The following is an 11,758-nucleotide window of genomic DNA, read 5'->3' as shown; positions in this document are numbered from 1 at the left end:
GCCTAAAATTAATTTCATGTCCGACCCTTAATGTTTTAGCAGCTTTGCGACACAGCTACGGTGCTATCACTGTTGAGGAGAGACAGACCACCCATCTCCTAATCTCATTTTCAACACTTTTTTAGATTCTTAATTTCATAAATAATATATATACGAGTCGAAAGCAAGTAGTCCTCTCTTTTTGACCAGTACTCTAATTTTTAATAATTTTATAAATCAAATTATTCATTTAAAAAAATAAATTATCAAGATTTTATTTCAACAAAAGAATCATTTCACAAATCTAATTAAACCGGTTAATGATGCAGCCGGTATGGGTTCAATAATGTTTGAGGCAACAACACTGGTCATGAGATTTGAGTGTAGCATTTTGTAGTGGGATTGGTGAGAGATCACAGATAACGAACAAAACCTATATTGGTGAGGCAACCCATATAGAAAGACCAAGCTCAAGGGCCAAATTGTACCCACAAAAAGTTAGGTGCCCAATTGCAGCTCAAAGACTAAGTCGGGCAAAATTGCACCAAAAATAGTCATGGTTCTAATTGTATATTAATGTCAAAACCAGTGGTCAAATGTACATTAGCCCAAAGAAAAAATAGAATTAGGATGATGAAATTCATTAAATTTCAAGATTTTTTGAAATTTGAACCCATTGAGTTATCTCGGTGGTTAAAAGCTAAGAAAGATTCTGAAAAGATATTATCTTGTAATCACTTTAAACTATTAAAAAAATTCTTGAAACCTTTTAAACCAAAGAGAACAGTTTTTGAATCTCAATCATTTAACGTTGAACACTTACATACATTCCTAATACTTGAACCAAAGATCTCAAAGAATAACGATCATTTTTCCTTTATTTGATTTTTCTGCTAAGAAAAAATGAAGTTTGAATAATTCTGATATTTTTTTCAAACTTTTAATAGAATTAGCATAATGATTTTTAAGGTAAAAAACAAAAACCAAACATCAAACAATGAAAATGAAACCCTAAAAATATATGTTGAACTATGTTTTATAATATTTTGATATAACAAATTAAGACAAAATGTTTTTGGACTATATTGAATTTATTCAATGTTTTCAAAAATAATTCAAAGTCCATTAAACTAGAATTTGAGCACAAAACGTTTTCTGGGTATGTAGTATCAATAATGTTCTTACAGTATCAATACTATATGAACAGCACTGATACTGTTCATGTGGTATCGATACCAAAAGTAAGAGAAGTATCAATACTCTATAGGTAGTATCGATACTACTAGTTGTTTTCCAATGGCTCAAATTCCATAATACAAAATAGGTACCGATACCCAAAGGGGTGTCAATACTACTTTACATAGTAGTATCGATAATATGAGCATAGTGTCGATACTGGTCAAGCCCAACGACTACTAGCAGCTATTTAATTTAAAAATTATAAAGGAAGTACCGATACTCATTAAAGGAGGACCGATGCTCCCTGTCGTAGGGAGTTTTATTTTGCAAGAAAATTATCCCCAAAAGGCTCCAAATCATCCTCAACAGCTAGAAACGACCACAGACTCATTCCAACATATAAATACAAGTTGATGACACTTGAAGAAGGTTGGAACACCTATCCAAACAATCAAACACAAGAGAAAAGTTTTTCACTCTTTATTTTCTTTCTCTTGTAAATATTAGTGTTTAGTGAGCTTAATTTTGTAAACATCTACTTTGTAAAGGTTTTCTTGTTTACCGATACTTTTTCCTTTTAAAAAGGGGTTTTGGTTCTATCTTAGCCGTTGAAAAAATAGAGATTTGTAAATGTTATCTATTAGTCCTGTAAAAAGAAATAACAAATTAGTGAATTTGTTAGAAAATCCTTGGTGATGAGCAAAGGTAGTGGATGTAGACTTTGGTTGAGAAAGTTGAATCACTATAAATCTTTGTGCATAATTTTTCATATCCTTAAATCTCCTTAATTCCTAAATTTCTTAAAAAGTCAATTCATCCCTTCTTGTCATATTTTCGGTTGTTCAATTAAACTTTTTCAATCCCAACAATATATAAAGGAAGCAACCAAAGTATCAGTATTCAATATCAAAGATTTTGAGGACAGCCAGGTTCCAACCTGTTTCCATTGTTTGGGAAAAGAGTTGTTGCAATCTTCCCTTCCATTTGTTCATGTACGATTCTTACGCAATTTCGATGTAAGATATTATGTTTTTTTTCCGATTCATGTTTTGGAAATTTGTCAATCAATTAAATATCTATAATTATATATAAAAATTTATTATGTTATTCACAATCCGAGAAATTTGAGAAACGACTTTATATATATGAGACTTAAACCCGACAGATTTCAACTTAATATGACCTTATAAGGTCAAGTTATTTTCTTTAAAATTTAAATTTGAGTCGAAATTTTGAAAATGAAATAATTCGATTCGAATCAAATTTTAGAGTAAAAAAACTCTAACTTGAATAATTGATATAAACATATTTACAAAAACGTGTTTAAATGTTTTTAAGACAATTGAACATACACGTACATCTTACGGTACTCTTATTTACGGTACTCTGCTAATATATATTTTATCCAATTAAAATGTCATTTTATGTGAAAATATTCTTTTTGTGTAAAGGAGGTTTCTTGTGGAGGATGGGGCAAGTAATTTAGCATTTTTGTTATGATAAACATGAAATGTGCCATTTCTCAACGGGAAAAAAGGGTAAGAGGTTGCTTAACGGATTCGTTACCCCGAGTGATGGGCAGAATAGGCAATACGTGCGCCCAAAGTACACGTTTAATGGGCCCTACCGTTACATAATCCCCCAAAAGCCTTTTCTTGGCTCAATTTCTTAGTTGGTCTCATGAAATTGCCACCCTTGTCAATTTACGCATCTACCCCTTCTGGAATTATAATATATATTACACCTCAACCTATTATGAATCCATGGCCTAGTAAAAATTCAAACCTTCCATTACCAGTAAGCCGAAACCAAAAATTCTCACAGATGAGGCCTGCGAGCAACTCCACGACGGCGGCTACCGGATCCGTATTCCGGCGCTGGAACTCTCCCATTCCGTACCTGTTCGGCGGAATGGCCGCGATGCTAGGACTGATTGCCATTGCATTGGTTATTCTAGTTTGTTCGTGCAAGGACTCGTGGCACAATTCCCATGGTGGAGACCAAAAGGCCGCCATGCAATTTGAAATGGAGCCCAAAATTGTTGTGATCATGGCGGGTGATGAAAACCCTACGTACATCGCCAACCCCATCCACCGTATTGAACAAGAAGCTTGAGGGCTTCTCGCTCGATGACTATACGATCTAAACACTTTTTGGTGAATCTTTTCTTTCTTCCAGTTGGATGTAGTTTTGCGGAAATATGTAAATGCGGAAGAGTAGATGAGCAGAAAGCAATATTCCGATGAACGGAAAGTAGACGAAAGGCTTCGTTTAATGAAGCATGGTGGATTCTCTTGAGAATTTGCAGAGTCGACTTGAAGTTACTTTGGAATACCATTGCTTGTTTTATTACCGGTTTTGAGTTATTGAGACAGCTCTAAATGAAGTGGCAACAAGAAAATTCAATTTTAAACATTTATAGTTATTCTTCAAAAATGAACATCTTTAACATAAAAGAAAATAATCAATTAAATCTCTTATATAAAATAAAATAATCAATTACGTGAACGACACATATCACATCGCCTGCTTTGGGTCCTCAAAATATCCTGCAATTTGGACGCCCACAATGGAAATAGTATAATTGGATAGTGAGGTAGGCAAGAGAATGTGTTCGGTGAATCACATGGGAAATTTGTATGCTCAACAATGTGGTTCAACAAAATTATATCAAAAACGAGTGATTAAAGATGCTTATATTACCTCATCTTATATAAGTTTGAATCCCGACCTTTACATTTGAAATGTAATACCTACTTAATAGAAAAAACACCTATATATATATAATCTGAAGATTAAATCATTATATAATTTTTGAGAATGTTCTCATTAACCCTTTTTCCATTGACATTTCAATGGATGAATGCACTTTGAAAAGAAAGATGTTATGGTTTGTGTCACATGCATCTATGTACCATATCATAAAACCTTATTTAAGTTGATGTCGCTTAAACAATATAATCAACTAGGCCAGAATCCTGCATAAGCTTTTCGGAAGTGTTCATCTGAATCTAGCTTGTAAGGCTGATAAACAAACAAGCTTGAGAACCATAACAATAGGGAGGAGTGCATTTGAACAGCCAATAACTAGATTAACACGGCGGATTTTCGAACTCGAGTTTCTAAATCTATTAATGGAGAAGACTTTACTAACCAAAAGAATCGTTTCCTTGTGTACATAAGCTATCTGGTTCAGTACAATACATGCTTGACATATTCCTAGACAGAACAGCAAAATTTAAGAATCAATGATTGTAATTCTAAAATAAATGGGATAATAATAAAGAAAACCGACGATAAAAACCATCGAGCTTTGTTCTGGAAGGTAATCTAGTGAACAATGAAATCCAAAATGCTGGTGGAATATTGCAAGGCACTATGAACAAGCACTTTAACTTAGCTAGACTCCGAAATTGCACATCTGCACAAACTCCATATCGTTATCCACGTATTTAGTCCAAAGGTTCTTGTATTGATTCATAGCTATGTCCAGCCAAGGTTTCATGTTTCCGTTATAATGAATGACTGCGGCATTCTTGATCTCATCCATGCTAATGCTTGGATTGTATCCAAGCCCGAGCACATGCCAAGATTTGTCTAATGATTTGGTCAAAGAGTAGAATGTGATCAGGCCAGGCGGAAGAGTATCCAATTGCCATAGAGTTTGATCCTCATTCTGTCAAAAGATCACTGAAAGTTAATCAAAAATCTATTTTCAAACTTTACAGTTCAGACCATAATTCTTACCATTTGTGTAATTGAGATGTTTTACTCGAAATTTGAAGTATAAAAATTGATTTAACAGTTTTACTTTATAGAAGTTTTTATTGATCATCTTTCATTTCTATGGTTTCCAATTTTTATCCAAAAACTAACCTAATACTAAAAGAAATAAGCACAAAATTCCATTTTAAAATTCTAGTTAAATTGTGTAAATGATAATTATCATTTTACAACAAAGCCAATCATCCCTAGGAAATCAAACATCATGCTGAGATGCTAATAAATTTATTAGGCTTATATCAAACACCACTAATTTAAAAAGTAAATCGCACACTTACCAAGTTTTGCCACTCATGATATGTTTCCGTGCATTTCTCTCGCCTCCAAGCATCAAGATCAAAAATGTTCATCCCAAAGGCCCAAGCACAAGCCTTAGGATTAAACCTCTCCTTAATGAGAGGATGTGAAAAGTTCAAATACTGAGAGAACCGATGAAATGAGCCAAAGCAGGTCTCGACAGCACCATTTACCTTTCCAGCTAGATCTATCTTCCACAACCCTGTCATGTCCTTCTGAACCACGACATCATCATCCAATAACAAAATCTTATGCAATTTTGGGTACATTTCGGGCAAATAAAATCTGAGGTGATTCAACATTGAAGTAGACACGGGGTTCTTTAACTTCATGTTGCTCCCATCTTTTGTCGCATTCTCCATCGTTTTCTCGGGACTAAACCTCTGCATCTTAGCAGACTCAATCCGCCTTAACACTGGCACGTAGGAAGAATCCAAGAAGCTATAATCTTCCACTGCCTTCACCTCCAAATGGGCACCCCCTTCCACGGGTCTCATTCTAAACCAAACTTTCATTGCAGCCACATTCATTCTATCAGTCACCACATGGAACACATGTTTCCACGGCTCCTCGGCATTCTTCACCACAGACCTCACGACCACAGAAACTGCAATCACATTATCTGAAAATACAGCATAATGATACAAACTAGGATCCTCAAACTCAGCCTTAGGCAACTCTTCCTTATACTTTTCTGGGTGAGCAACTCTCTCCTCCACAAGCCTCATTGCCAAGCAATGCAAACTCTTAGGAATTGATTTAGCAGCAATCGAGCTAGCCAAAGCTCCGTTCTTTTTGGCCTTTCCTAGCAATTCACTAACGGAGAAAATGGTATCTTTCAACTTCTGAATTTTCAACTGGTTATCATAATTCTCTTTAGATTCAGCTACCAAAGACCTAGCAAATTTCACTCTATCTTTCACTTCTTTCTCAAACTGCCTCAAAACATCCTCATCTAAATTCCCATCGGTCTCAAACAAAGAGGATTTATAACTCGGTTTCGAATTAAGGTCTGAGAAGTTCTTAGCTAAATCATCAAACATTTTCAACTGCCTCGAAATTTCAAGCTTTACCCGCATTGCATAAGCTGCATATGCTTTCACTAACGTGATGTGATCATTGGCTTGCTTGTATATCAAATCTAACCTTGTTTTGAGAGGATCTGAATTCAATGCCAGAAATGTTCGGTGCATGTAAACATTTGCGCCACTTGGAAGACTCTGCTCAGAAAAGCAAACAGAAAAAAAGGTTAGATCATCTAAAAACATATTTAAAAAACCAAAAATATTGAATTTTTGAAGTAAAGGCAAAACCCATACTAAAAACGCTAAAGGGTATTTAAAAAAACGAACCCCAATCTAGAAAGCTGAAAAGAGCATCTTAAAAAGCCAGAAATATACGAGATTTTGAAGAAGAAGAAGAGAAATGGAGACGTTGAAATTACAGAGTGGCGATGCGTTGTAGGAGGACGAGAAGTGATGACAACGGAGACGGTGACAATGAAGAGGAGCGTAAACATGGCTGAGATGAAGATCCTGTAAGAGAAGAAACTGCGGAAACCAGCTCCAACTCCGCCTGACCCGCCGCTTCGACTTCCCCTGACGGCGATCGCCATTGAAATCAGCTAATGTCCGCTGATCTGTCCCCTGAACTGATCAGTGAAACTGGAATGTGATTAAACTTTGAAGAGAGAGATTACGATAAGTAGAAACAGTGAGATCTGAGATCTGATAATGAAAATGGTTAAGATCTGATTTCCGTGTCGGTTTTAATAAAATATTTCAACTCCAAATCTCTTATTGGTGGAAAGCTAAGTTTGATTCAATTTCTTAATATTTCAATATATTTATCAACGAACTTATTTAATTTACTTTACCTCTAATTATATTAGTTTTTATATATATCATCATAAATAATATATAGGTCGATAAAAAAACTAAAAGATAGAATATGAGTAGGGTTGTAAATTAGACGAAATAAATCGTGAGCTATTCGAGATTGACTCGATTAAAGCTCGATAAATATTTTATTCGAATGGACTCAACTCGAGTTTGAGCTCGAATCGAATTCTTAACGAGCTGAGACGAGCTACTTGATACTCGACTCGAAAATATAATTTATTAAGATTTTATTATTTCAAAAATTATTTTATTAATAATATTAACATTTATGTATTGAACTTTTAAAAGATGTAGTATAAGATTTTTCATGTATTTGAATTTGAGGCTTTAATTGAGTTAAATTTAAGAATTTTTTTTCATTCAAAGTTTTTTCGAGCTTCAAATAATTGAGCTGCTAAATTTTAATTTATTTTATATTATAAATTAAAAAAATTATTTAAATATTAATAATAAGTGTGGATCGAATTAATGTTTGATCAAACAATTTTAGTTAACTTTTATCATATTTACCATCTTCCTATTATTTTTCTCGTCATTTAGTGGAGTTTACTTTTATGAACACCAAAGTTTATTGGTCTGATAAATAATTCCCCAACTCAAAGAACAAAGCAAAGTAAATGAAAAGAAAATGGTGGAGAAATAAACATTGGGTATTTATATAAATTGCAGCGAAAGGGACTTGTATGATATCCAGGAGGAAGACAGGAAGTTAAGAACAAAGAAGATAGTAGTTTCGAGGATATTCAAGCTCAAGTGCTCAAACATGTTATTCTTGAAGAACCAAAAATTGTGTTTGAACCGGTTTAGGATAAACCGTGTTCCAAGGCGACATCTTCCAGGTTCATTGAACTCGTGTACGGCTGACTCGGTCGCATATGGGAAATCATCTGACGAAGTTCAGAGGCTTCCTCTTTGAGCTGCGTGTTCTCTTGAAGTGCCTTTTCATGGCTCTCCGACACATGGTTCAGCTTATCTAGGAGCTGGTGGTTCTCATTCCTCAGCCAAACCACCTGCGCCCAAAGCTCGTCGAGGTGCCTTTGTCTACGCACACGCGACCTACGTGCCGACTCTCGGTTTGATATCACCCTCCTCTGCTTCCTCTCGATGATAAGGCTCAAAAGCTGCTCGTCGGCTTCGTCGGAAGTTGAGTTGCTGCTGATGCACGACGAGTGGGGGCTGATTTCATGAAGTTGAAGAGGGACATAGAGATTATAGATCGGGTTCGAGAATCGGTTCAACTCGTGTACGGGCATATTGCTCTGGTTCATGCCAAAATGCGGCGAATATAGAGATGGATTGGAAGGAACTGAGTATTGGATACCTGAAACCTCACTAGGCTGCATGGTGAAAGGGACTAAAACCTTGGAAGATAACAACTAAGATATGAGGAGACTAGGTTTTTATAGAGTAAGAAAAGCTGAAGTTAGTATCCATAAGGATCCTGACTCGATTATTTTTTTCATTCACAAAACGATGACTTTATGTAATGATGGGTGTATCTACTTAGGCACAGACATGTAAATTTGTGCAATTATAGAAGTAATACATAGGTTATGGACATGCATGATTGCACGCGCACATACATAGAACAGGGGATGCAACTTGTGTTGTGGATAAGCATTTGGGGATCGAATTATGCTGACATCAGAAAGAGAGAGTGTGTGTTGTGGGGAGTATAATTATTTTATTGCAGGAAAAGCTTTAGCCTAAGAAAGAAAAAGGAGCATTCGAGAAAAATTAATCTGTCAATGTGGGAGTGTTTGAACCGATGTAGATTTCTGACGTAACAAATACATTTTAGTATAATCACTTCTAAATTCAGATTAAAAAGGGGTGTCACCTAAAGTGGGCTATTTATTTAGTCAATAGTACCATTGGAGGGATAAACTCTTCTTTCTTCGCTTCAATTTCTCGTAATTAGTTCGAGTTTTATTCATCATTTTTTAATTTTTTTATTTCTTAGTGGGGAATGAATGACAATGTAAAGCTGGAAATAAGCTATTGTAGACTTGGCTAACCATGTCTTTTTGTAAAATTGTACTTGATTTTTTAACGCTTTACAGGTAGGTATGTCCAATTTTAGCTTCCCAATGTTGCCTTCATTTGGATTAAGGTCACTTTGTCTTTATAATAGATTTAATTTATCATTTTTGTTTTCATCGTATTTACGCATCAATTTAATCATCGAAGTTATTTAATTATATCATTTTATATTCTATCTCTAACTTAAATCCCTAAATGATAAATTTTAAGTTAAGATTTAGGGTTTAGGATTTAAAGATTATAGTGTTATGGTCTAAATTTAAGGTTCATAATTTAGAGTTTTAAGTTAAATATATGATATAGAATAATACAATTGAATAACTTAAGAATTAAATTAATACGAAAATATAATAGAAACAAAAATAATAAATTGAATCTATTACATTACAAAAACTACCCTTTGACCTTTTGATTTCCTCGTTTTGGTACGAATGGTTGGTTTGGTTTTAGCATATATTGGAATTTTTTTTATTGATTTTGGTCGGAATTTATAATAAAATTTTATTTTACAGTGTTTAGTATTTTTCTATTGACATTACAAATTAATCAAATAGAATACAATTTAACAGGAAAAAAACCATATTTTTATAAGTCATATAATTATTATTATAATGATATTCTAATCAAATTTGCGTATCTTATCTACCTCTCATAATCGCATATCATAACTCTATCATTCCTAACAAATAATAATGATATGCAATTCATTTCACCAGTAATTCATGGATTCTAGGCGTGCTTATTTTTTTTTCGTCACATAATTTTTAAAATGTTTAATATTTATATTTTTTATCATATTAGTAATTTTATTATACAAACTTTTTTCATGTCCATACATTTGTGTCATTATTATGTTTATTTTTATTGTTTTTACTTTTTTTTTTATATAATTTTCATAACCATTCCAGAAGAAAAGCTTGCCAAAGGACATTTTACCATAAAGGCTACCTTATAACATACGATTTTAACCAATTTTTTCCGGATTTGCCAAAATGACCAACAAAATCGCAATGCGATCGCTAATTCGCAACGCGATCTCCATTATCGCAAATTCGCGTTGCATTTCGCGTTGCGATAGTTGGAAATCGCGTTGCGATGGTCTACAGTAGGGGTGTGCAAATCCGGGTACCCGGATTTTCGGGTACCCGATTTTCGGGTACCCGGAACTTCCGGGTCGACGATTTCTCGGCCCGTGTCCCGACCCGGATGTTACGGGTACCCGGTAATCGGGTACCCGGATTTTGCGGGTACCCGGATTTTGCGGGTACCCGGTAATCGGGTACCCGATACCCGGTTTTTAATTTTTTATTTTCAAATTATTAATTTAAAAAAATATATACACAAATTTAAATGTTCGAAACTTCGAATTACATACTCTAATATCCGAACATAAAATTTAAAAGTTCAAATACAAAATAATAATCCATAATATAAATAATTCATTATTTTATATAATTATATATATAAAATAAAAAAAAATAAAAACTAACCGGGTACTCGGGTAATCGGGTACCCGAAAAAACTAGATTTTGTGACCCGGGCCCGACCCGGGAAATGTCGGGTCGGGTACCCGACCCTGCCGGGTAATTTTTTTTAGAGACTTACCCGGTTTTTTTAGATCCGGGTCGGCGGGTCGACAGGTCGGGTCAAACGGGTCGGGTAATTTTGCACACCCCTAGTCTACAGTGTCGTTGTGATTTTCTCAATTCGCAATGCGAATAAGTAAATCGCAACGCGAATTGGGAAAATCGCAATGCGATACTGACTATCGCAATGCGATACTTACTATCGCAATGCGATAATACAAAATCGCAACGAGATACTGACTTTCGCAACGCGATTTACATAGCGCCATTCGTATTAACGCGTATTTTTTTTTCAAATTCCAAACACGAATTTAGGTTATGAGTTGTTGCTTCTGCGTAGATATATACACAAAAAATTTGTGTTGCGAAACTAAAACCTATTGCGAACTTTGAAAATCGCATTGCGATTCTGTATTATCTCGTTGCGAAAGTAAGTATCGCGTTGCGATTTTCCTAATTCGCAATGCGAAAAGTAATCGCAATGCGAATTTGAAAAATCGCAATGCGATACTGACTATCGCAACGAGATAATACAAAATCGCAACGAGATTCTGACTTTCGCAACGAGATTCTGAAAATCGCAATCATCTTCAAAATCCCAATCACAACCGGCTTCACCTTTTGGGACTGTTAACTTAGGTGATTTTTAAATGCAACGTTGTATGTGTATTTATGTGTGCACTTTTAATTTTCAGTTAGGCATGTATTAGTAACTTGAGTTTGAACATTGCTATGATCTGTTCAGTTGTTATCACTTATTAGACATTCATTTGACTATCGCAACGGGGAAATCGCAACGCGAAAATGGCTATCGCAATTCGAAATGAAAAAACGCAACGCGAAAATGGCTATCGCAACTAGAAAATCGCAATGCGAAATGAAAATCGCAATGCGAAATGAAAATCGCATTGCGATTTTCTCGTTGCGATTTTCATTTCGCATTGCGATTTTCTCGTTGCGATAGTCAGTTTCGTGTTGCGATAGTCTGTT

The 11,758-nt window shown here is 34.8% G+C and overlaps 2 protein-coding genes across 4 annotated transcripts; both read right to left on the bottom strand.

The window, feature by feature from the left end:
* Positions 1-4,289: 4,289 nt before the first annotated feature.
* On the bottom strand, positions 4,290-7,083 carry LOC120152405 (probable galacturonosyltransferase 9). 3 transcript variants are annotated; one of them, XM_039164627.1, is made up of 4 exons: positions 6,683-7,083; positions 5,220-6,458; positions 4,517-4,834; positions 4,290-4,483 (listed from the first exon to the last, which is right to left on the bottom strand). In XM_039164627.1, exons 1-3 carry the CDS (start codon positions 6,851-6,853, stop codon positions 4,559-4,561), a joined length of 1,686 nt encoding a protein of 561 aa, XP_039020558.1. In that variant the 5' UTR covers positions 6,854-7,083; the 3' UTR covers positions 4,290-4,483; positions 4,517-4,558. The 3 variants fall into 3 exon arrangements, with proteins under 3 accessions (XP_039020558.1, XP_039020559.1, XP_039020557.1); XM_039164628.1 differs by having other exon boundaries at positions 4,290-4,834; positions 5,220-5,330; positions 5,412-6,458; XM_039164626.1 differs by having other exon boundaries at positions 4,290-4,834.
* An 820-nt stretch (positions 7,084-7,903) lies between these two features.
* LOC120152408 (basic leucine zipper 43-like) lies at positions 7,904-8,544 on the bottom strand. Its single transcript, XM_039164629.1, has one exon. It carries the CDS (start codon positions 8,480-8,482, stop codon positions 7,943-7,945), a length of 540 nt encoding a protein of 179 aa, XP_039020560.1. The 5' UTR covers positions 8,483-8,544; the 3' UTR covers positions 7,904-7,942.
* Positions 8,545-11,758: the final 3,214 nt, after the last annotated feature.

This window comes from Hibiscus syriacus, unplaced genomic scaffold (assembly GCF_006381635.1).
Source record: "Hibiscus syriacus cultivar Baekdansim isolate YM2019G1 unplaced genomic scaffold, ASM638163v2 tig00111088_pilon, whole genome shotgun sequence".
Classification (NCBI taxonomy): Eukaryota; Viridiplantae; Streptophyta; class Magnoliopsida; order Malvales; family Malvaceae; genus Hibiscus; species Hibiscus syriacus.
This window is presented reverse-complemented; position numbering and strand designations above follow the sequence as displayed.